Below are 25,067 nucleotides of genomic sequence, written 5' to 3'. Positions count from 1 at the left end.
TTGATAGTCAATAGTAGCAATTAAATTTTGTAGTTTGGTTCGAAGATGAAAGTACAAATAATAAATTTATGAAGAACTTTTGAGTACCTTTTGTGTGCTGTATGACGGTATACTTTAACGAATTCATCAAATTACTAGATTCATATTTACTTTTATTTTTATAACCAAAAAATAGTTCAGTGACTTGATACCCGTCTAATATGTCGCTCGCCTAAAGGTTTTTTTTTCTTTCTTTTTTCAGTTTATATAAGAGATTTTAAGAGCGAATTAATTTCAACATCATTGAAATATACAGCAGATAAAATGCATAGACAATGTATCTTCATAGATATGTGCATAGCTTACAAAATATTGATGGATATCTGATAAATGAACATTGATTTGTCACTTAAACCAACATCGAAATTGACCATGTTTGCAAAACAAAGTAAAACCAAACACACACTGTATGAATACTCAGTGTAAAATCGTTCGATGAGTACTGGCTGTTTATGCTCTACGTTTCAACAATTATCACATGATATATGGTCGATACATTGTATAAATTACAAATTCAGCTGCTGTGTTTATGACACAAAACGAAAACCTCTCCCATCCGAGAATCAAGAAGGATGAGAGGGGTTATTTTTTATGAAGATCGGATGTTCAAGAGTTAGATTAGATGCACTTTTCTGGTGCGTGACACTGGAGTTCAAAATTTGAAAATATCCCTCCAAGGGGCAAGTGTGTTTCTGACACAATTAGAAACCATCATAAAAAATGCGCGATCAAGCCTCCTTACCTGGTACAGTCTTTTTGTCAGTAGGGCTACCGAAAGGCTGATTGGAAGATGATTAAAGGTCTTTTTTCACTTGCGCAAAATACAGCAGCCTATAATACCTGAAGTTATTGCCAGTGTGGTACAATGTATATGGTACTCAGTTAAAGACTCCATATAAACTACTGACCGATTCCATGACAACGGGAATAAAAACATCAATAACATTAAGACGAAGCCATAACTGCAACTAAAACTCAACAAAATACTTACAAAATTTAGATTGGTTGGGACACACTTACAAACGTACAAGGAAAACCAGACCAAGTGTTCTGAAAGGAAAGGCGTCTTCTGCTTCACGAAGCTCATTTCTGTTTTCAAGCTCACGAATCCAACAAAGTAACAATGCATTTAAGCGCATGCTGTCTACGATATTTTCACATTCGTCCGTTTAATTGATATACGTATGAAACTGTGAATCTTACTACCGATTTGTATCAGTTGAAAATGGGTAGGTAGTTATTATTGATGCGATATTTAATCAAATGCATGAGTTTGAGAAAACTAGTCGTATTTCGTTCACTTGCACATCGTAGATCCTATGAATTCAATACTCACATAGATACACCATAAGATTCGTACACGTGAAATCATTTAACTTATAGTCATCGTATAAACCCACACAACACTCTGCAGGACTATTGGGCTCGCCTAAAACCCAAAGGGAGCTTAGAAGTGGTACAGAATTGCCATTACTCATGATATATCTGTTGTTATTACTGTAGTCAACTCCATCAACCCAAACGTTCACATAGACATCTAAAACAAATAATAACAAAGGTTATAATATCAGTAGTTTACCCGGTTATACATTTATATGTACATTGATAGGTGGTTTCAAAGGGGTTCAAATATCAGCTAGAAATATTTACGATCTTAATGCGACTAAGAGTTTTAAATGTTCTCTTTTGTCTCTAAATATAAGCACACCAAGGAAAACATATTGATAACATAAACTCACGGATATGACTGTAAGGGGCGATAACTCTGTTTGGTCAAGGCTTAAACAGCTATTCAACAGATTTACCGCTCTTTACTACACTTCATTCCATCTATGACATCCTTAAGGTGTCACCCAACTAGTATGATTGTGTTTTAAAAACACTTACGGTTATAATACGATAAGAGGACGGATTGCACGGTCGTCAGCCTAGCAACAGTGTCGATCCTCATGAGGGAGCCAAATTCTTGTTGACAATAGATTTTCGCATCAGCATGTGTCTGTACGTTAGTTTTCAGCGAGAAGCACACATTTGCATTATCGTCGTACCTGTAAAAAGCTGTGCCTGCAATAAAATACCTTTATGCTCAATGTCATCAACATAACATCGACCTGAGCTTCAAAAGGTGGAATTACCTATAGACTAATAAAAGTTTAACAACAATTGTAAAATTCTGATGCTTTGCTAAAATCTATAGCACTTTATTACGTTGAAGTCAAGGGTAAATTATGTTTTCACTGATAAACGGATAAAGTAAGTCATCTCTCATAACTTGAAATTATGAGAATCCAATCCATATATATTTCAAAATTGTGTTCCGTTTCATATGCAATCTGTTAAACAACAAACCTGGAGGTGTGTCCAGCTGATAACATCTACTTCCGGTATTAGAAATAAATGCATTCCCGACTGTGATTTCACTGATGTACCCAAGACAAACGCTGGTTATTGGGTTAAATATCATTGTCCTGCAGCAATGAATTTCGGAACATCTCTGAGCACATTCAGGGCGACTTCGCTCTGTGGTGTTGAACTGAGGATTTCCGAACACCCTGTTTGCTAGGTCGTCATTTCGTTTCCACAATACCGATGAAGTGCAGGGGATGTTTGATCTACAAATTTGATTTAGAAGAAAATATACATCATTAAAATGTAGTAATATATTCGGATTGGGAATAGGCTTTTCTATATTCTATATAACCCGCCGTCTTTTGTACAACATTGATTATATATCCGAGACGATATAACGGTATCTTAAACAAACGCATGTTAAGTTACAGAAACAATATGCAGTGATATCTATATAAAGTATACAGTCACAATTCAGTGATATATCTATGTAAAGTATACTGTCACAATTCAGTGATATCTATATAAAGTATACAGTCATCGTTCAGTGATATCTATATAAAGTATACAGTCACCATTCAGTGTGTCACCATTCAGTGATATCTATATAAAGTATACAGTCACCATTCAGTGATATATCTATATAAAGTATACTGTCACAATTCAGTGATATATCTATATAAAGTATACAATCACCATTCAGTGATATCTGTATAAAGTATAAAGTCATCATTCAGTGATATATATATATATAAAGTATACAGTCATCATTCAGTGATATCTGTATAAAGAATACAGTAATATCGATATTTAGAATACAATGATATCGATATAGAGAGTAATTGGAATGCATTCATAAGAAAACTAGCATCTACTTACCAACACATGTCACTATGATAATAAGTACATAGGTATCCATGTTTTTCTAACTTTTTCAACACCTGGATTCTTTATCTCGAAATAGAAATTAAGAAAAACCACTCCAGCAGATATTATGCAAATTTTAAATATTCCATAAAAAATGACCGTCGGAAATAAGTTGCTTTCAAATGATGAATGCCGATTTCTTCTTTTTGAAATCCTTTTTTGATTCACCACGAACTGTATGTGATTTGAAATCAATGTTCGGAGTATAGTTTGTTAGAAAATATGCAAACGGAATATTAGTTCGATCCATTCTGCCTTTGTACCTATTGTTTTAAAGCCCTATTGTACCCGCTGTCACCGAATCAAACGCTTTCCTGATACTACAAAAAGCAATGATGAACATTACGATGACACCGACCATTGTTTTTGTATCGATCAAAAACTCTGTTAATAAGTAAACAGACATGGGTAAATACCTGACAATAACTATCGCCCTCACAAGGCTCTTCGACTAGTTTTGAAGTATTACGGATTTATTAACCGATTTAAGGATTCAGCATTGAAACTATGATGTTTTTGTTTTTGTTTTTTTTATATGTGTATGTCACGTGAAGTATATAACATACCTTGGTGTGTTTATTGTACGATAAACAATACCAACTTCCTTTGGTTTTGTATTGTTTAATGTCCTATCAACATCTATTATCTTTTAAGGACGGTGTCCTGTCTACGAAAAGTATGTTTGTGTGTCTAGGAGGCTGTGGTATGTTTATGTTTGTCCGTGTGGCAGCTCGGAGCTGATACCTACTTTATAGTGCTACCTCACTGAAATAGACTGCCAAAGAAAGCCAGCAAGACACAAGTTCACATTACACTGACAATGGGCAAACAGGCCGTCCCACTACTATAATAGTATATGATTGGAGAAGTACAGTAGCTGCCAATTTGGTATGTTCTGGCCAGGGGACACAACCAAAAGCCTTCGTCGTAGTGACCAAGGCTCAGCTTAAGAGCCGTGTAGAGTCGAAAGATCACCAGGAAGAGGAAATTGCTTAAAATGAAAATATCCTTAATTTTCACCGCACACAAATGCCACTCCCGGACCGAGAATGGCGACAGACATCATGTTATATTGACTGTGTTAAAATGCATGTATACATGATAATTATAAAAGTACCACAGCCACACGGTACATTGTACGATGAATGGAAAGGTCATATTTGGTATGAGGGAGACCACTCGAGTTCAGTTATACACAAAATATGACTATATATATCGCACGACACAAATGTCCTACGGCCTCAAATTATTGGACAATTTCTGCACTAAAACCCATTAAATGCAAGCAAATCTACAAGCCGTTAATCGTGTATAGCACATGGTTTTATGTAGATTATCTCTTTGTTAAACCTGTTCAGGAAAACAATTTTGATACCTGAGCGAAAGATCATACATATTTATATTTATTAAGGTCATTTTTGACATGTAAAAAGTTTGCCTTAAACTACAATGTCAGTTATGTTATAACTCTCAAGCAACATTTTAAAAACGCTTTTAAACTACTTTAAGATGGATTCTCTCAAACGATAACTGTTACTCGATGCAATACAAAAATGTTTGACATCAATATCTAATTTGTTATCTTCTTTTAAAAAATAGGTTTTTTTCATCAGGCAAATGCGCACAGGATAAGGAAGTAAATGATAGATCTGACATCATCTTAAAATGCGATATATCGATGTCGTGATTATCGTCGTTAGTAATTGGTTAATGTTGTAAATTATTGCCGTTATTTTATTTGTTATGTTCTAATTTGCAGTGAAATAAATACCCCTTCATCGTGCCCCATAAGCCTTAATGTGTAATGTCGGGGCAGATGAAGCTCCGCGCCGAAGTCAGCATTGTGAAACGATAAGTAAAATGGTATATGCCATAAGTTTATAATCCGTATCAGAACTTATAGACTCTGCATCCCATGACTTCATTAACTGACAGTATGTTAACACTGCTTCAAAGACAAAAAAACGCACAAACAAAAACAAACAAAAACAAACAAAAACGACATTTCTATCAACATTATCCAAGGACCCTGCCCTGTCAAAAAGGAGTTCAAAAATCAATTAATTTCTATATCGAATTTGAAAATCAAAACATTTTATAGGTATGAAAAAAATCTCTCAAAATCAGAAAGCCCCATTCCGAATATAAACAAGGGAAAATTAATTATACCTCAAATGAAAAATCCGAAAATGGCGCGAAAATTGTGATGTCACAATACGGTCTTTGACGTTGCATTTTGATTTGTGAAAAAGAATCCCTTATAAGATCAGTTAAATTGTACATTAAACAACTTTTCATTTTAAAAATCAATTTCAAAAATTAATCACAAAGCGTTGATGTCAATTATTTTTAAGTTTAATACAGGTATGAAACATTTTTTGCTTGCAAACTTTTGTAAGAATCCACTATACGCGTAATTTTCCGGAGCTCGGAGAGTGGATTATAAAATTAGTGGAATGATATGTCTATGTGTGGTGACACGTATCCCTGTATGGCAAGGTATGTCCAAAAATGATCGATGGTCCGATATATATGTGTTGTCTATCTATAGATTGAATTGTTGAAAACAAAAGCTGAAGTGCCGTCCCGAGGGTATGGTTCCAGCACTATAAACATGTAAGTAGTCTACACATGGATCATTATGACGAAGATTTCAAAAATCGCATTGAATCAGAAATAGCAAATTTACGCGTACAGACATTTAACAACGTTGAAACGATCCTTTATACCCCAATAACAATAGAAGATACTTTGTTTGAGCTGAAACTGATGAGTAGAGGAAAGCAGCTAGTCACGACAGGATATCTGTCGAACATCTTCAATGTCTGTCTGATATTATTGTGGAATTACTGGTGAAAATATATAACAATATTATACAAAGTGAAATCTGTCCAGAACATTTCAAGTTATGGATAGTTGTAACGTTATATAAAGGAAATAACAAAGACAGGATTAACAGTTATGGGGATATAACACTAATGTCGGTAATTCAGAAACTCTTCGAAATAATAATCTATAGGCGGTTAGTTCTGTTCTCAGAAATGAACAATTTCCCTTCTGAATTCCAACAAGGTTTTCGCCGGGGATGTGGTAGTATCACGGTAGGATTCATTCTTCATGAAAGTAAATCTCACTATATGGAGACGTCTTCTCCGGTATGTATAGCTTTTTTGGACAACCAGAAAGCTTTTAATGGTGTTTGGATAACAGGTCTTTTCATTCATTTCAAAATGTGAAAGCCATAGTACTCTTTGGTGGGAAAAATGTCGGAACCCTTCTTCGTCACACAGGGCGTCGGTCAAGGCCGAACCATATCTACCTGGATGGTTCTCGTCATGATTGACGGTCTAGCGCAGGAACTAGATGTGTCGCAAAACGGAATAATGGTAGAAAGCATACACGTCCCTTGTATACTACTAGCAGATGAAACTTGTATCATATCTGGATGTAACAGAATGTTGCAACGGCTCCTTGATATTGTATACAACTACTCGCGTAAATGGAGACTTAATTACAACTCCACCAAATGTGCAGCTGTGCTTTTTCGTCCTGAAAGAAGAAGGATCCACGTTGCAAAAATGCAAAGTATCGCTCCACCAGGAAAAACTTCCAATTGAAAATTCAAAAAAAAAAAATACGCAGTAATCATCTTTAATGAAAACCCCAAAAGCGATCTTGCTAAACGAGAATCTTTAATAAAATAGAAAGAAACTGAATAGTTTCATTTCAATTCGAGTCCACAAAAACGGAATGAGCCCCGTCACAAGTGTGTCGATATGGAAAAGGATAATTTCACCATCTCTCTTATTCGGTTGTGAATTGTGGAGCAATTTGTCTAACTACTCGGTAAATAACATCGAAATATTCCAACGTAAAGCCGCACGTAGAATAGGTTACGACACTCGTCCTATGGACGCAGTAACCATAGCCTCATTAGGCCTCCGTGAGATTTACACGGAAATTCAACAGGAGAGGATGTTTTTTTATGGAAACAAATTTTCGACACAAGATTGACAGCACATTTGACCAACAACAAGGGTTAATTAGTATTTATACCGGACGTACTTAAGATAATGTGAGAGTATAATATAGCGGAATTTTTCAGATTATGCAATCCAGATGATGACATTCCATCTAAAGGTCCATGCGTGTTTTCAGCAGTGTTCATGTCAAACTAGATATACATCCCCTTTGGAAAATATCTAAACTTAATGTTAGAGAAACATGGCTGTTGGGAGAACTAATACAACTGTCATTTGTCTCGGAAGTCTATCCCACCGTCTATAAGCTATGTGGTAAAACGGTAACTGATATAGTGGTCCATTTCCTCATTGAATGCCACATTCTCTTCGCTGAAAGAGACTTGATTCTAGTGTCAAATGTGAATTTCCTCCCTGTCACCGACTACGTGAAATTCACGGAGATGAGTAAAATTACACAAGCAAAATTTATCCTTGGCAAACGGGCAGATGAGGAGACTCTATCAAAAAAGAATGGATTGAAATGATAAAATGCATTGCAAAATTGATACCTAAAATGTATTTGAAAATTGACGCAATATTATAAGTGATAATTAAAACATGAACTAGATCAACAACGAACTGCTAATATCGATATCAATAATATATCACCTATGTAATTCATTTCACTGCACCATATATATTTGTTTGTAATCTCATTTAAATGAGGAAATAAAGATTATCTATCTTTCTATCTCTATGTGTGGTGACTTATACATGTATCCCTGTATGGCAAGGTATATCCAAAATGATCGAAAACAAACGCTGAAGTGCTGTCCCGAGGGCGAGTCGGCTTTCCGCCCTAACGCCTTGTCCGTTTTTACATGCTACCATTTTTTCTCCCTTTGTATTTCACTTGCCACTGTCGTAATTTATAATATCTACTGCTGTGAGTCTATTAAACTCCAAAAATGACAAAATACAGCGTGTGATCGGACCGCTAAAGTACGTGCAAACAAACACCTAATGACTAAGTAAAGCTGTAGCACTGACCATGATGGGGTAATGCTTGTAAATATTGTTTCGTGGTCATTGTTATACAGGTGTCGGTATTATCTGATGTTATTGGCTGTGCATATAACTTAACAACATATGTTTGAATATCAATTTATCACAAAAACAAGGCATTATTTGAAGAGAATGCATTAATTTTGCTACCCTATACAACAGATAATCTATATCGATATAATTAACAATGATATCATTGAAACATATTGGTAAAGTCATTTTCTAGGTCATGATTTGTTTAACGTGAATGTGTAACTTATCAAAACATGCGGAGAATACAATAAATGTATTGGTTTGACATGTCTGGTGTGTACATATGTTTACAAACCTATTAGATACAACATAAATAATTATGAAGAAATACCTGGCAAAATGTTGTGTAAAATCAATACCATTTTCAAATATGTATCTCTTGTTTACCGGTGAAGGAGTTCAGAGGATGCTCTGGAACAGGAGGGATTACAAACGGGAGTATAGCGAGCCATGATTAACATATTACTTTCTCTCCTGATGATCTGGATTGGTAAGATTTCTGTTTAAGTATGAACTATAAACTACTAGAATCTACTAGTATTAGTATACTGTTATGTCTTTTCTACAATATTTTGGAATTGTATATGGCAGACACTGCTGGTTGACGTTTCCTCAAAGGCAAGTCATGGCCTACATGACACGTTTTAATCCATTTGAATAATGACACAGATCAGAATTAATACACTGTAGCTTGTACGGTTTTTTTTATTCACAAGAGGTTTAATATTTCTGTTTGATAAGACTGAGGCATATAATTGTGAGAAGAGGTAGATGCAGGATTAATATTTTCGTTGTCACTTCACCGACTCTTATTTGGAGGGCGTGGTATCCATGTATTTGATCCAAATATACGCCTAGTCCCATTATTGAAACGGATGTCTTCCCTTTCCGAAACACCTCGTCTTTTAGTATTGTTTTTACCAACATTGTCCATACAAATCAGTATTTTAGCATGTTTTAGCAGTTTAGAGTTGAATTGTAATTCCTTCGTCCTCTATTATATTGTTCCGTTCTGAAAGAAAGTGTTCCTGTAAATGCGAGTTCTTGAATATCAAGTAGCTAGTGAGAAAAAATACTTATTTTCAGATGTCTACCTCTCATATATGTAGAAGTATATTACGTTATGTTAACATATTTCCGTTCGGAACTTCTTCTGCGTTCACACACAAATAATTCTGGTTATGATACTAATAATGTTAACGAATCCCTAGGTCGAACTTCCGCGGATCTTCCATCAACGTCATGGATACGTAATTATGACCAATCGGGAAAGCTGTATGATAATCCAATGTTTGAAATCACGGCTAGAGGACGTATTCACTGTACGGTGAGGTGTTCTATGGAATCATGCTGCCAGACAATGACGTATAACCCAAACACTAATGGATGTAGAGGATACTGCAGAAATACTACAATCGAAGAAGAGTTATCATCTGACGCCGGAAGAGAGCTATATCTGCGAGGGGATACATCAGGTGTGTTTCTGTGGTGTTAATTGTTGTTTCTTTTTCGTATGTTAAACATGTTGACATGATGTTGAGTACTGTCGTGTTTTTTGTTTATTTGTCTGTTGTTGTTGTTGTTGTTGTTGTTGTTGTTGTTGTTGTTGTTGTTGTTTTTTTATCCCCCGCGAAACGCGTTTGTGGTGGATATTAAATTGGGCTCCGTCCGTCCGTGCGTGCGTGCGTGCGTGCGTGCGTGCGTGCGTCCGTCCGTGTGTCCGTCCGAGATTCTTTTCCGGGCTATAACTCCATAACCGTTCAATGCAGCTCCTTGACACTTTCTGTATATCTCAGACTAGTGTCCTAGTTGTGCCTTTTGCTATTGCGGACCTTCCATTTTCAGTATTTTTCTGTCACCATGGAAACTTAGTCAAAAATACTAAATTACTGTTTTCTTTTCTTTCCGAGCTATAACTCCAAAACCGTTCAATGCAGCTCCTTGAAACTTTTTGTATATATCAGACTAGTGCCCTAGTTGTGCCTTTTGCTATTGCGGACCTTCAATTTTCGGTATTTTTTCTGTCACCATGCAAACTTAATCAAAAATACCAAATTACTGTTTCCGGGCTATAACTCCACAACCGTTCAACGCAGCTCCTTGAAACTTTTTGTATATATCAGACTAGTGCCCTAGTTGTGCTATTTGCTATTGCGGACCTTCCATTTTCGGTATTTTTTCTGTCACCATGGAAACCTAATCAAAAATACCAAATTACTGTTTCCTTTTGTTTCCGGGCTATAACTCCAAAACCGTTTAACGCAGCTCCTTGAAACTTTCTGTATATATCAGACTAGTGCCTAGTTATGCCTTTTGCTATTGCGGACCTTCCATTTTCGGTATTTCTTCTGTCACCATGGAAACTTAATCAAAAATACCAAATTACTGTTTCCTTTTGTTTCCGGGCTATAACTCCAAAACCGTTTAACGCAGCTCCTTGAAACTTTCTGTATATATCAGACTAGTGCCTAGTTATGCCTTTTGCTATTGCGGACCTTCTATTTTCGGTATTTCTTCTTTCACCATGGAAACTTAATAAAAAAATTCTAAATTTCTGTTTCCTTTTGTTTCCGGGCTATAACCCAAAAACCGTTCGACGCAGCTCCTTGAAACTTCCTGTATATATCAGACTAGTGCCCTAGTTGTGCCTTTTGCTATTGCGGACCTTTCATTTTCGGTATTTTTTCTGTCACCATGGAAACAATCAAAAATACCAAATTACTGTTTCGTTTTGTTTCCGGGCTATAACTCCAAAACCGTTTAACGCAGCTCATTGAAACTTTCTGTATATATCAGACTAGTGCCTAGTTGTGCCTTTTGATATTGCGGACCTTCCATTTTCGGTATTTTTTCTGTTACCATGGAAACATAATCAAAAATACCAAATTACAGTTTCCTTAATAACTCTTACTTTGAGCTTGATATATGACATTTTATTGTTCACCAATAAAATAATTTATTAAAGCAAAGTACATTTAATTTCTCTAAAAATTATTTCCGGAATTTTTGTACCGGTATTTTCCGGATTCTATAACTCCGGTTGAGTGGCATATTAGTCACTTCTGTCATGGCGACTTACTAGATGAGCGACATCAACGAGATCGGCAAATTCAATCCAAGTAATCGGTATTGTATACAGTGTGGTAAGGTAGTGTCATTTCAATTTGTAATAGCTGATTAGCCTATATATCATTCTAGATATGTATTTTGGTTCAAAGACAAAGGATGTGGTCGAAACGAGTAAGAACATGTGTGCATATTCGGAATGGCATTTAAATGTCGTGGGTTGATGTTATGATTAATACCCCACGGTTTAAAATGTGTCCTATACGGGGTCACGCCAAATTTCCAATATGCGAAATGTGGTTTAGGCCTATTGATCATGTCATAGGCTACATGTAGGTTTCAGCACATCGGTTTTAGATTTAATCTGGAATATTGAAATAATCTTATCAAGTTTATTTAGAAGGGAAACATTTACACCGCACTCGTACATGTGTTGTACTGTTATATGAAATTAAACTAAATAAACAAAACTGTAACTTATTCATGGTCAGAATTATAACAAAACACTAATACTGTTCCAATTTCCTGATAATGTTTGCTAGAAAGGTTCGGTTAGCCAAGTAGAGCACGTGCCGTAAACAATAAACAACAACAAAACAGAATGCTCAAGTTCGAATTAATGCAGAAATCAAACACGCTAGATAAACTGATTCATCTCCTGGTCATTTAAGGGATTGTTATATTCTCTATACATATGTATATACTAATATGTGTCAAGTAGTAATAACGACAGTACAGACAAGTAAATTGTCGAATTTTCGAGGCAATCTGCCCCCTTATCAAGACACAAGTAAATTACATACGATCACATATAGACATAATATATAATATATGATTTATATTAGATACTAATATGGATATTTTTGAATTTCAACGAGGATTTAGATTCCATTTACCTATAACATGCCTAAGGAGCGTGGACGAAGGGCCTCGAGAGGCAATACAAGGTTGAGGAGAAGGTCAAGGCCACCTACCAGGGACGCTTTGCCTCGTGAACCGGAGGAGGTCCAACAGGAACCGGAAGACATACACCAGGAACCAGAAGAGGTCCCAGAGGAGGACCACCAGGGGCTAGAACAGGATTCAGCTAACTTTGGTATGAACCAATTATTAGATATCCCCCCACCACCAATGGTTCCCAGTGTCAGTGATCAGTTAGGGGATCATGTACATGCTTCTGTTAAGGAAAAAATTTGGAAAAATGAATATTTGGACATAGGGGTACTATTAGATTTAGACCCTGAGCTAGGTATGAGACAAAATGTAGTATTCATTAATGGATCATTACAATTGAGGGTAGCCCAGGCAAAATCCAAGGTCAATAATATTGAAGAATGGACCAATGCATTTTTGATATACACTAGTATCTATTTGGTTAAATGGCCAGAAAGGGCCCAGGAGTTGATTAAGTATATGAGCACCGTGCGATTTGCTGCCAAAAACTTCAATGGCTTTGGGTGGAAAAATTATGATGTACAATTCAGACTACGCCAGGTTCGTAACCCACTAAGAACTTGGTCCAGCATTGACCATGAGTTGTGGCAAATGTTTGTGTCGGTTGCCTCTAGCACGGCTAGGTCTACTAGTAATACATCCAGTCCCGCACCTTCAAGCAAATGCTATGCTTTCAATTACGAGGGTGTTTGTCATCGTACACAGTGCTCTTACTCTCACACATGCATACGTTGCTCTGGGAATCACGCAGCAGTTAGATGTTGGGCTAGTAATAAGGCAGGTCCATCCCAGAACTTCCGTCCCCGTCAGAGCCATAATCCTCATATGTTACGGGGCGCCAACCAGAATAATTTTCGCTTTCGTTCCCCCGGCAGTTACCAAATGCGGCCCAGAACATTCAACCAGCAAAATATGGGAGTTAGGCAATTCCCCAATTAGGGTGTCCAATCTGGTACAGGCGCTTCACAATTTTCCAGACCAAGCTATAGCTGATGAATTAGCAGCAGGTTTTCATAATGGCTTTCGCTTGAATTATCTAGGCCCCAGACAGCATATCGAAACCCAAAATCTCAAGTCTGTTTTGGACAGTCCAGTTCAACTAGTACAAAAACTTGAGGAGGAAATAGAGTTAGGTAGAGTTGCGGGCCCTTACCCTAAGCTCCCCATTAGCAACCTTAGAATATCATCTTTGGGGCTAGTTCCTAAAAAAGGTGGTGACATGCGAATGATTACTCACTTGTCATACCCAGCAGGAAACAGTGTCAATGACTTTATAGATCAATCTAAAATATCAGTTAAGTACACTTCATTTGATAAGGCTTTGGAAATGGTGCAAAAACTAGGAAAAGGGGCTTTACTGGGTAAAAAAGATATAAAATCGGCATTTCGGTTACTCCCTATTCATCCTGGTGACTATTGTTTGTTAGGATACAAAGTTAGTGGGAATTATTACATAGACAAGTGTTTGCCATTTGGTTGTAGCATATCCTGTGCACGTTTCGAAAAATTTGCTTCTTTCCTAGAGTGGCATGTTTGTCAACAAGCTAAAACGTCAAATATTGAACATTATTTGGATGATTTTCTCCTGGGGTCTGTTGGTAATTCGGCTGAATGTGCTTGTTTAATGGATACTTTCGATAAGGTTTGTGCAAATTTGGGTGTCCCTATATCTGATGATAAAACTGAAGGTCCTACAACATGTCTAGTGTTTCTAGGTTTGGAAATAGACACAGTGGAAATGGTGGTTAGGGTTCCTTTAAAGAAAGTAGAAGAGCTGTGTTCCTTAATTACTCAAGTGCTTGGTAAGTCAAAAATTAAGTTGGCAGACCTACAGTCCTTTGCAGGTAAAGTTGCATTTTGTGCCAGGGCTATACCTAGTGCTCGTGCTTTCTGTAGACGGATATACGAATCCATGTCGGGTGTCAAAAAGGCGTACCATTACATTCGTCTCGGTGTAAACTTGAAGGAAGATCTTAGGACATTACACAAGTTTTTCCATTCTTTTAATGGTGTTTGTTATTTCCCAGATAAGGAATGGTTGTCAAACGTGAGTTGTGAGCTGTACACAGACAGTTCAGGCAACAGTGCATTAGGTTGTGGGGCACTCTTTCAGAAACAATGGTTGGTAGTGAAGTGGTCAGAATTTGACTTCTCGGCTGAGGTTTTTAGGGATATTACTTATCTTGAACTGATTCCAATATTTCTTGCTCTTCTTGTGTGGGGCCAGGAATTCCAGAACAAGAAAGTTATTTTTCATTGTGATAACATGGCCCTGGTGGAAATTTTAAATAAAAAATCTTCTCGATCCTGCAGAGTTATGTCCCTTATCAGACCCTTGCTATTAGAGTGTATGTACCATAATGTCCAGTTCAAAGCAATGCACGTACCAGGGGTTAGTAATGCTAAGGCAGATGCACTCTCTCGTTTGCAGTTTCAGCGTTTTCGGGAATTGGCCCAGGATTCATCCCAACAGGCTTGTGTCATTCCACAGGCGTTCTGGACAATTTTCATGCAGAATTCCACAGATTGATAGATAGTTCGGTAGCTGATAATACCAAGTCTACTTATAGAAACGCAAGATTATCCTTTGAGCAGTTCAGGTCACAAACAAAGCGCCCAGCAATTTGGCCTCCCCCTACTTCCCATATTGTTAATTTTATTCTATTTATGTTTAAGAAGGGAGTTGCTTATTCAACAGTCAGAACATACTTGGGTGGGATAAGCTTCTATGCTAAGACTCATTCTGGTACAGATCCAACTAACACATTTATTGTTCAAAAATTGTTAGAGGGGTTTAGACGAGAAAAATTTCGGCGGGATAGTCGTGCCCCTGTGTCAGTTGAAATGTTAGTTAAATTGCCAACAACTTTAATAAGGGTATGTAAATCAATATACGAGGCGAAGATGTTCACAGCAGCATATTTTCTGGCATTTTGGGGTTTATTGAGAGTAGGTGAGTTAACTGTCAATGGAAGAAATACAGACAGAGCTATACATATTCAGGATGTGCAGTTGTCACATGAAAAAATCATGCTTAAAATACGTTTTTCCAAGACTGATCAATCTGGCAACTCTGTGCAACTAGTTATAAGCAAGGCAAAAAACATAGCAGTATGCCCACTGCGTGCATTACAGGCTTATTTACAGGTTCGTCCCAAACTTGAAGGTCTTTTGTTTTGTCATTTGGATGCTGCACCATTAACACGATATCAATTTAGCTCTGTTTTCCGTAAGGCACTGGCTTTCAACAATGTTGATACAAACCACTACAAAACACACTCATTCAGGATAGGTGGTGCGTCACGTTGTGCTCAATTAGGAATGGATTCAGAGACTATAATGCAGGCTGGTAGATGGCGATCATCATGTTTCACCAAATATGTAAGAACAAAAAGTATTGTTATGCCACAGTTGGCTTAAGTGTTGCACGGGTTATTCCATTCAGGGCACATAGCGGCATAAATGACAGTATATTTCAAGGGCAAATAACTCGTTAATAATCGCTATACACCATGTATTAGTTGACTGTCATTAATTACTGGCTAGCTTCTCTTGTATCAGGAATTATATAGTTTATAATATGGTCTCTTTGTCCTGTTAATCTTTTGTTCGATAGGTTTTGATAACAGATTTGTATATGGCTGCAATGTGAGGATAGTAGGATCTTCCATAATACGCAGAGCGGAGGAGCATGCCCTAAATAGGCCTGGGGGTACCATGTTAGCTATGGAACGAATTGGGATGAACATAGAGTGGGTAGGCATTGGCGGTTTAAAACTAGACCGGCTTATACAGGTAATAGTTGAAAATGTGCACTTGAAAGGTCAACCTGATATGCTAATCATTCACTGTGGGGGCAATAGCATTGGGCAAGGCAGTTCTGTATTGGAGCTGTGCTCCTTTGTTAAGGATATTCTTGTGGATCTGGCTAAAGTTCTGCCCCATACAATATTGATTTGGTCTCAGATATTACCAAGATTTCATTTGGGGGAAGAAGCTGACATTTCTGCATCAAATCAAGTGAGAATACGGATGAACAGGGAGGCTGCTAGTTTTCTGTTACATAGGCTGGGGGGTGGATATATTAAGTACCCTGACCTGAAACTGGACAACGATTTGTATCTTGAAGATGGTGTTCACCTAAGTGAAGTTGGCAATGAATTATTCTTAAATACAATACAAGGGGCATTAGAACAGTTCTATTCCTGGGGAGGGGGGCATATCCCTAAACAACTTTCAATACAGGCATGGCTTTTGACGTGGACCTGCCACCCCCCTTTTTGGTGTGGCGGTGGTCACTGTAGCAGTTAAAGCTACAGTTCCCTTTGGCGGAACCACGTCAAATCTGGATTATTTGACACTATCGATAGTGTCTTTTTGCAGTTATCACAGCTATTGATTTCTACTGGCACATAGTGATGGTGCATAGTACTGGAACATTATCAATTTGTGTTTAAGAAATTACTATTTGCTTAGTGGCACTTATCGATAGTGCAATTAATTATTTGCTGGTTGGCACTTATCGATAGTGCAATCAACTATTGGCTTGTCGGCACTTATCGATAGTGCAGTTTATTATTTGCTGGTTGGCACTTATCGATAGTGCAGTTTATTATTTGCTGGTTGGCACTTATCGATAGTGCAGTTTATTATTTGCTGGTTGGCACTTATCGATAGTGCATTTAATTGATTGAAAAATTAATAGGCATTTATAGATAATGCTGTTTTCTTGATTATCAGACATATATTTGTGACAAATACATTTCAAGTAATTATCAATTTCTGATGAATTAATTAATAAAAGTATGATCAATTAACAACTTTTCTGTTTCACTTAAGTCTCTGTGTATGATGGTTATCCTATACACCAATTTCAAATGTTGTATTGTTTATATTATTAATGTTGTCGATTTTGCCAAGCACTCATCGATGAGGGCAAATCGAAAATAAAGCCATGACCTGAAATGTCTATTTGGTGTTCTAGTCTTTAATAAGACATTTTATTGTTCACCAATAAAATAATTTATTAAAGCAAAGTACATTTAATTTCTCTAAAAATTATTTCCGGAATTTTTGTACCGGTATTTTCCGGATTCTATAACTCCGGTTGAGTGGCATATTAGTCACTTCTGTCATGGCGACTTACTAGATGAGCGACATCCCACCCACCCAACCCTATATATTTAGGTCGTTATTTTGTCAGATACTGCTCTTGGGTTTGTTTTGTGTTTCAGAAATTGCCTGATTGATATTTCGGCTACATTACTTGGTGCATCAACATCTGGGCAGCAGCATTGCATTCAGTTACGTGTAAATGACATTCCACATTGGAAACCTGAACAATCATTCGTAACTTACCAAGCTCAATTGTGGTAATTCCTGGTGCTTTGGGAAGGTATAGTAAGCAGACAATGTGAATTCATAGACTATTGGTATCTGCTAAAGTTTCTTCATGGTTAATTGGCTCGTTGGTGTTCCTGAGCCCAATTTGTATTGTTTACAAGGTAAGGTATGTGTAACATGTTCAATATATCAGGACATTCGGAACCACGTCAAATCTGGATTATTTGACACTATCGATAGTGTCTTTTTGCAGTTATCACAGCTATTGATTTCTACTGGCACTTAGTGATGGTGCATAGTAGTGGAACATTATCAATTTGTGTTTAAGAAATTACTATTTGCTTAGTGGCACTTATCGATAGTGCAATTAATTATTTGCTGGTTGGCACTTATCGATAGTGCAATCAACTATTGGCTTGTCGGCACTTATCGATAGTGCAGTTTATTATTTGCTGGTTGGCACTTATCGATAGTGCAGTTTATTATTTGCTGGTTGGCACTTATCGATAGTGCATTTAATTGATTGAAAAATTAATAGGCATTTATAGATAATGCTGTTTTCTTGATTATCAGACATATATTTGTGACAAATACATTTCAAGTAATTATCAATTTCTGATGAATTAATTAATAAAAGTATGATCAATTAACAACTTTTCTGTTTCACTTAAGTCTCTGTGTATGATGGTTATCCTATACACCAATTTCAAATGTTGTATTGTTTATATTATTAATGTTGTCGATTTTGCCAAGCACTCATCGATGAGGGCAAATCGAAAATAAAGCCATGACCTGAAATGTCTATTTGGTGTTCTAGTCTTTAATAAGACATTTTATTGTTCACCAATAAAATAATTTATTAAAGCAAAGTACATTTAATTTCTCTAAAAATTATTTCCGGAATTTTTGTACCGGTATTTTCCGGATTCTATAACTCCGGTTGAGTGGCATATTAGTCACTTCTGTCATGGCGACTTACTAGATGAGCGACATCCCACCCACCCAACCCTATATATTTAGGTCGTTATTTTGTCAGATACTGCTCTTGGGTTTGTTTTGTGTTTCAGAAATTGCCTGATTGATATTTCGGCTACATTACTTGGTGCATCAACATCTGGGCAGCAGCATTGCATTCAGTTACGTGTAAATGACATTCCACATTGGAAACCTGAACAATCATTCGTAACTTACCAAGCTCAATTGTGGTAATTCCTGGTGCTTTGGGAAGGTATAGTAAGCAGACAATGTGAATTCATAGACTATTGGTATCTGCTAAAGTTTCTTCATGGTTAATTGGCTCGTTGGTGATCCTGAGCCCAATTTGTATTGTTTACAAGGTAAGGTATGTGTAACATGTTCAATATATCAGGACATTCGGAACCACGTCAAATCTGGATTATTTGACACTATCGATAGTGTCTTTTTGCAGTTATCACAGCTATTGATTTCTACTGGCACTTAGTGATGGTGCATAGTAGTGGAACATTATCAATTTGTGTTTAAGAAATTACTATTTGCTTAGTGGCACTTATCGATAGTGCAATTAATTATTTGCTGGTTGGCACTTATCGATAGTGCAATCAACTATTGGCTTGTCGGCACTTATCGATAGTGCAGTTTATTATTTGCTGGTTGGCACTTATCGATAGTGCAGTTTATTATTTGCTGGTTGGCACTTATCGATAGTGCAGTTTATTATTTGCTGGTTGGCACTTATCGATAGTGCATTTAATTGATTGAAAAATTAATAGGCATTTATAGATAATGCTGTTTTCTTGATTATCAGACATATATTTGTGACAAATACATTTCAAGTAATTATCAATTTCTGATGAATTAATTAATAACAGTATGATCAATTAACAACTTTTCTGTTTCACTTAAGTCTCTGTGTATGATGGTTATCCTATACACCAATTTCAAATGTTGTATTGTTTATATTATTAATGTTGTCGATTTTGCCAAGCACTCATCGATGAGGGCAAATCGAAAATAAAGCCATGACCTGAAATGTCTATTTGGTGTTCTAGTCTTTAATAAATATATATATGTATTTGGGTTTTCATACCAACTGCGGGGCGCGGGGGATAATGCCAAGTTTTGCGGCTCCTTGTTTTTTTTTTTTTTTTTTACTTAGCGGGGTTATGAATATAACAGGAACACAGGTAATAATAAGCAGTGTATAGATTGAAATATTGATTAATAGGTATTCTACCATGTTTGCTATGCAACGCCAGTTTTGATTGGTTTAAAACCATGTATTATTTTCCAATAACCCACGCTCGTGCCAATAATACACGCTCGTGCCAATAATACACGGTCGTGAGTCACGCCTGTTACAATTTTATAAAAGGTTACTATAGCCGAGTGGGCTAATGGGTTAGTCTTTCAATACATTTTTATCACGACCCGAGTTCGAATCCTACGGAGGTCCCCCTTCTTTTTTTCTTTTTTTTTTTTTTTTTTTTTTACCCCTTTTTTTTTTTTTAATTTTCAAAATCAATGCCATATGATAGATGCTCTTGATCGTAGTACTGTATTGCCTGTATATTTCATCAGCAAATAATGCCATACTCAAGAAATCAATTACAATGTTTTCCCGGGGTTTCTTTGCTGTTTTTCTATTAGAAAGAGGTCGATCTCAGAACTAAACAGTACATGGTAGAATAGAAATAATAAACTTTGAATCGTGTATTGTTGCAGGATATACAACTCGGACTCGGATATTTTGCAATTTTAATCAATAACTCAGGCCTGCGGCCTTCGTTATTAATTTAATTACAAAATATCCTCGTCCTCGTTGTATATCCTGCAACAATACACGATTCATCGTTAATTATTTCTTAAATATGAAAGTGTTAATATGAATATTTTGATGTACATGTAATATTGAATAGTGTCATGATAGAAAAAAGATTGATTTACAGGTAATGACACACAGTGTAAAGATATACAAATTTATTTACAGGTACATATACTAACAAACAGTGTAAAGATGAATATATTGATTTACAGGTGATAATTAATTGTGTATAGATAAATACATTGATTTACAGGTAATAATAGAAAGTGCAAAGATTAAAATATTGATTTACGGTACAATATACTTGCATAAACAGGCTTATAGATAATCAATGAAAATGTTTATCATATATATTAATTGAACAGTTTCATTGTTATACATTATCATGCATTATTACATACATCACAAAATTGAAAAAGAAGAAAGTTTCCATGTGTGAAAAACAAAATCTCAAATTAATAAGGGGCATTGAAAAGATGATGCAGAACCAGACCAGATGGTTCAGATGATAAGCGTCTTCTGTTCTATTATCCAAGGTTCTTTCTTAGATAGCATGCTATGTTTTAGTGCTCTATAGTATACAGTTGTCAAACAAATGTTTTGTAAAGGTTTTTTTCATAAAGACTTACACAACGGATATTAGCATTCGTGTCATAACTGTAAATCAAACACCTGTGATAGTAGTTTGAATGCTGACTCAAATTGTTATGCTTTTATCATATGTCTCTTACTTCTAGCAAAACACAATCAAATAAAAACAATATATATATATATAAGTTGATGAATTACTCAGTATTTTTTTCTTTAAATTGATGGTATTCCATTGCAGCTGATCATATGTGCGGTTATGACAAAAACACTAGCCTTTGCTATTCACTGAAAACGGACGACCAGGACAAGCATGGCGCAGCTGCCCAGTGTGAACGGGACAATGGACACCTCTTTAGGGTGGAATCATTCGAGAGACTTTTGGCCGTGGAGGGTGTTCTTAGAGACTACTTTAACAGTACGTCCACTCCTGAATGGAATTATGTACAATATGTATAAGATATATATATTCACACAGTCAATATGCTCAGATTACCGAAAAATTCGATATTTAGGACAAAATCATCTCCGTAATCATCTTCGCTAGCCAAGGCTTTTGATTACGTTACACTCTACACTACCAAGGGTTCGAGGAGTGTCACGTTATCAGAAGTCTTGGCTAGCGAAGATGGAAGCAAATGTATATAGATTCATCGGCGATACTCTTTAGATTACGTTCGATTTCGCTATCTGCACACCTGGAATATTTCATGGGAAAATTGAATGCACCAACTAGCAACTTAATTGGTCATGAAAGATGCGTTTCCTTTTTGAGATCATAGAGAAGCTACAACCAAGATCAAAGGTAGTCACTTTAGCAGCATGACGACCTCAGGTTCTGTTGATGTAAACAAAGAAGCAGACCAGTATGCTTTGTTTTTGGGTTTTCTTTGTTTTTATTCCTTTTTTTATGTTCTGAGTATTTTTGTTTGTTTAATATTTTTTTTTTTTTTTTTTCGTTTTTATATATATATTTATATATATCTATATAAAGCGGTGGTGACTCGAGGGGCGCAGAGTGCGAAATCGAACATAATCCATCAAGTACTGTATCTTAATAAGACTGGTATCCGAAATAACCTATAAGTATGGACTTACTATAAAAAAATGTTTTAAACAAATTAACACGAATTGGGTTTTGCGTTTCAAGCCTAATTTCAATTTCAAAAATATTTTATTGTAAATACATTTTAACAAAGTACATTAATTACAGTCATTAAATGAGTATTTACAAAATAATCAGACAACAGGCTATGCCTATATCAGTCTTCTTCTATTCCGGTAGATACACAAATGTATGTACATTTCTAACTATAACCTAATTCAGCTTTCACACACACGCACACCCACTTACACACTTTTGTATGTAATTCCCATTGAGAATATTGTTAATATACAGTTAACATATTTTTCATTATTAATATACAAATATCATATTATATCATATATGTGTATTTTTCACGAGTAAGTACAGAAACGCTTTGATAATCTTATATAAGAGTCAACATTTATAAGGATGATATTATTTAAATGGTCAGAATCATTATTGATACCATATAATAGGCAGTGCAAATCTAAGTAGCCTAATAAGTCATGAATACTAAAAATGTAATGTCTAATATTATCATACAAAGGACATTGAAAGAAAAAAAGAGTAAGATCTTCCCTAGGTGCACCACAATTACAAGAAGTATCATCAATTAGGTGATCTTGAAATTTATCAAAATTAAGATCACTTTTAGAATTTCTTAATTGACATAAAATGATATTAAGTTTTCTCGGAACACAATTGATAAACGTATTAGAGACAGGTTTATTAGGTATTTTTATAAGCTTCTTTTTAAACGTTGAAATTGACATAGAGTCTCGTAAAGAGGGATCAAGTTCATTCCATTTAACCATTGTAGAAGGAAAGAAGCTATTCATATAATTAGTAGTTCTTGACTGCGGTATATTAAAAACTCTATTATTTCTGAAGTTATAAGTATTATTTACATTTATAAAAGGTTGGATACTGTTAGTAAGATAATTTGGTGCGTAATTATTAAGAATTTTGTACATGAAAATTAATTTATGATTTTGTCTTCGTATAAATAGTGGTTCAAGTTGGGTTTCAGTATAGAGTATGTGATGGGACCTATAAGTATGGACTTACTATAAAAAAATGTTTTAAACAAATTAACACGAATTGGGTTTTGCGTTTCAAGCCTAATGGAAGAGTGAGCACATTAAATCAGGATAAGGCTGTTTTATATTTCCTTACCATAACAATATTACAAACTATTCGCTTTTACTACCACCCAAATGTTTGAGAATGCTATAAAAGCAAAAGAGAAGAGATGGGTTGATAATTAAATGCATTCCGGAGAAATTTTAATGCGATCCGCCACTATGTTTAGGACGTAATTTCCGGTAATAAGGTTTATTTCCTGTGCCGTCTGCAACTTTTCTTTGACATATTATTTTTATGAATAAAATGCATTTCTATCAATGATTATCATATGCACTACTTTAATATATATTTCAATCTTGAATTACAAAGTCTATTTTTATACAGATAGCCTTGCCTACGTTTGGGTAGACGGAGAAGACTACAACAGCACTAACAACTACGTAATGGCTAATGGTAACTCAGTACCTCTAACGGACGCCTTCTGGAGCTCAGGTGAACCAAATGGACTCGAATATGAGCAATGCGTAGGTATTCATTATGGGTACAAGTTAAACGATTGGCCATGTGTTATACGACATAAATACCTGTGCGAGTACTGAAAATATCCATGGTGTTGTCGGAATAAACTGTTTTAAAACTCCTAAGACCATTCATATAATCAGATTGCTACACTTTCTCCATACGAACAAGCAGAGCCTAGTCACAGAACAAAGATTTTAAATTTCAATGCTGTTACTTAATATTAAGACAGTCGTACAAGAATTTAAGGAGCTCATGCATTTATGGATGGCTCGCGCTCCTGACCAGCTATAAAACTTTCGGAACAAAAGCGTGAAAGGATGGACTATTTTTCTTTGAAATGCGCGCCTTTACTAAAACCCGGTGTGCTTTACATTCAAAATTGTAAATACGTATGATAGCTATAGCGCCTCTTTAAGAACTGTTTTCAGGTTGTGTAATTAAGGAGGGCTACCAGTTTGAGGCGTTCTGTGTCTCCTCAATGTTAAACAAAGTTTGGATGTCCAAGGTCATAGAGTGAAAAATAGAATTGTCATTGTTCAAACAAATTATATATTTTGTCTTAAAAATGATATTTTTTGTGATTTCTGATAAGAAAAAAATCAGCTTTCTAAAATAACAGATGGAAAAATGTCACGATTTGAAAATATAAGGTCACAGTGACCTAGTTTAGGATTTGGTCTATTTGGATATCAAACACTTTAAAATAACCTACAGACAATTATATTCATCAACTACATAATAATACTTATCGCAAAGGACGATTACAAAAATTGTAAATTGCTTTAATTACTTTCGGTACTTTGGTTTGGTTTGTTGTTGCTTAACGTTCTATTAACAGCCAAGGTCATTTAAGGACGTGCCAGGTTTTGAAGGTGGAGGAAAGCCGGAGTACCCGGGGAAAAACCACGGTCAGTACCTGGCAACTGTCCCACATAGGTTTCCAACTTGCAACCCAGAGGTGGGGGGCTAGTGTTAAAGTTTCGGGACACCTTTCGATACATTACTAAGTTTAAATGGATATTTTGGAAAACATGGTATAATGGGGCAGATCAAGGAGGAAACGCTTTATTGTGAGTCGAAACTTTAATATTGGAACACAATTGTTGTTGTATATGTGGTAATATGTATGTTTAAGTCTAAGTAATCTACCAATGTTAATAAATAAATTTATATATTTGATTGTTATTATATACACATGGATGTACGATGTGTAGAAAGCAGGCCAAACTAAATTTACCTCAAA

At 35.8% G+C, this 25,067-nt stretch overlaps 1 protein-coding gene across 1 annotated transcript; it reads left to right on the top strand.

Annotated features, from left to right (window-relative positions):
- Nucleotides 1–8,776: 8,776 nt before the first annotated feature.
- LOC117343559 lies at nt 8,777–24,688 on the top strand. Its single transcript, XM_033905973.1, has 4 exons — nt 8,777–8,865; nt 9,587–9,850; nt 21,371–21,547; nt 23,687–24,688. The coding sequence occupies exons 1-4, from the start codon at nt 8,826–8,828 to the stop codon at nt 23,899–23,901; spliced, it is 696 nt and encodes a 231-aa protein (XP_033761864.1). The 5' UTR covers nt 8,777–8,825; the 3' UTR covers nt 23,902–24,688.
- Nucleotides 24,689–25,067: the final 379 nt, after the last annotated feature.

This window comes from Pecten maximus, chromosome 15, assembly GCF_902652985.1.
Source record: "Pecten maximus chromosome 15, xPecMax1.1, whole genome shotgun sequence".
Classification (NCBI taxonomy): Eukaryota; Metazoa; Mollusca; class Bivalvia; order Pectinida; family Pectinidae; genus Pecten; species Pecten maximus.
This window is presented reverse-complemented; position numbering and strand designations above follow the sequence as displayed.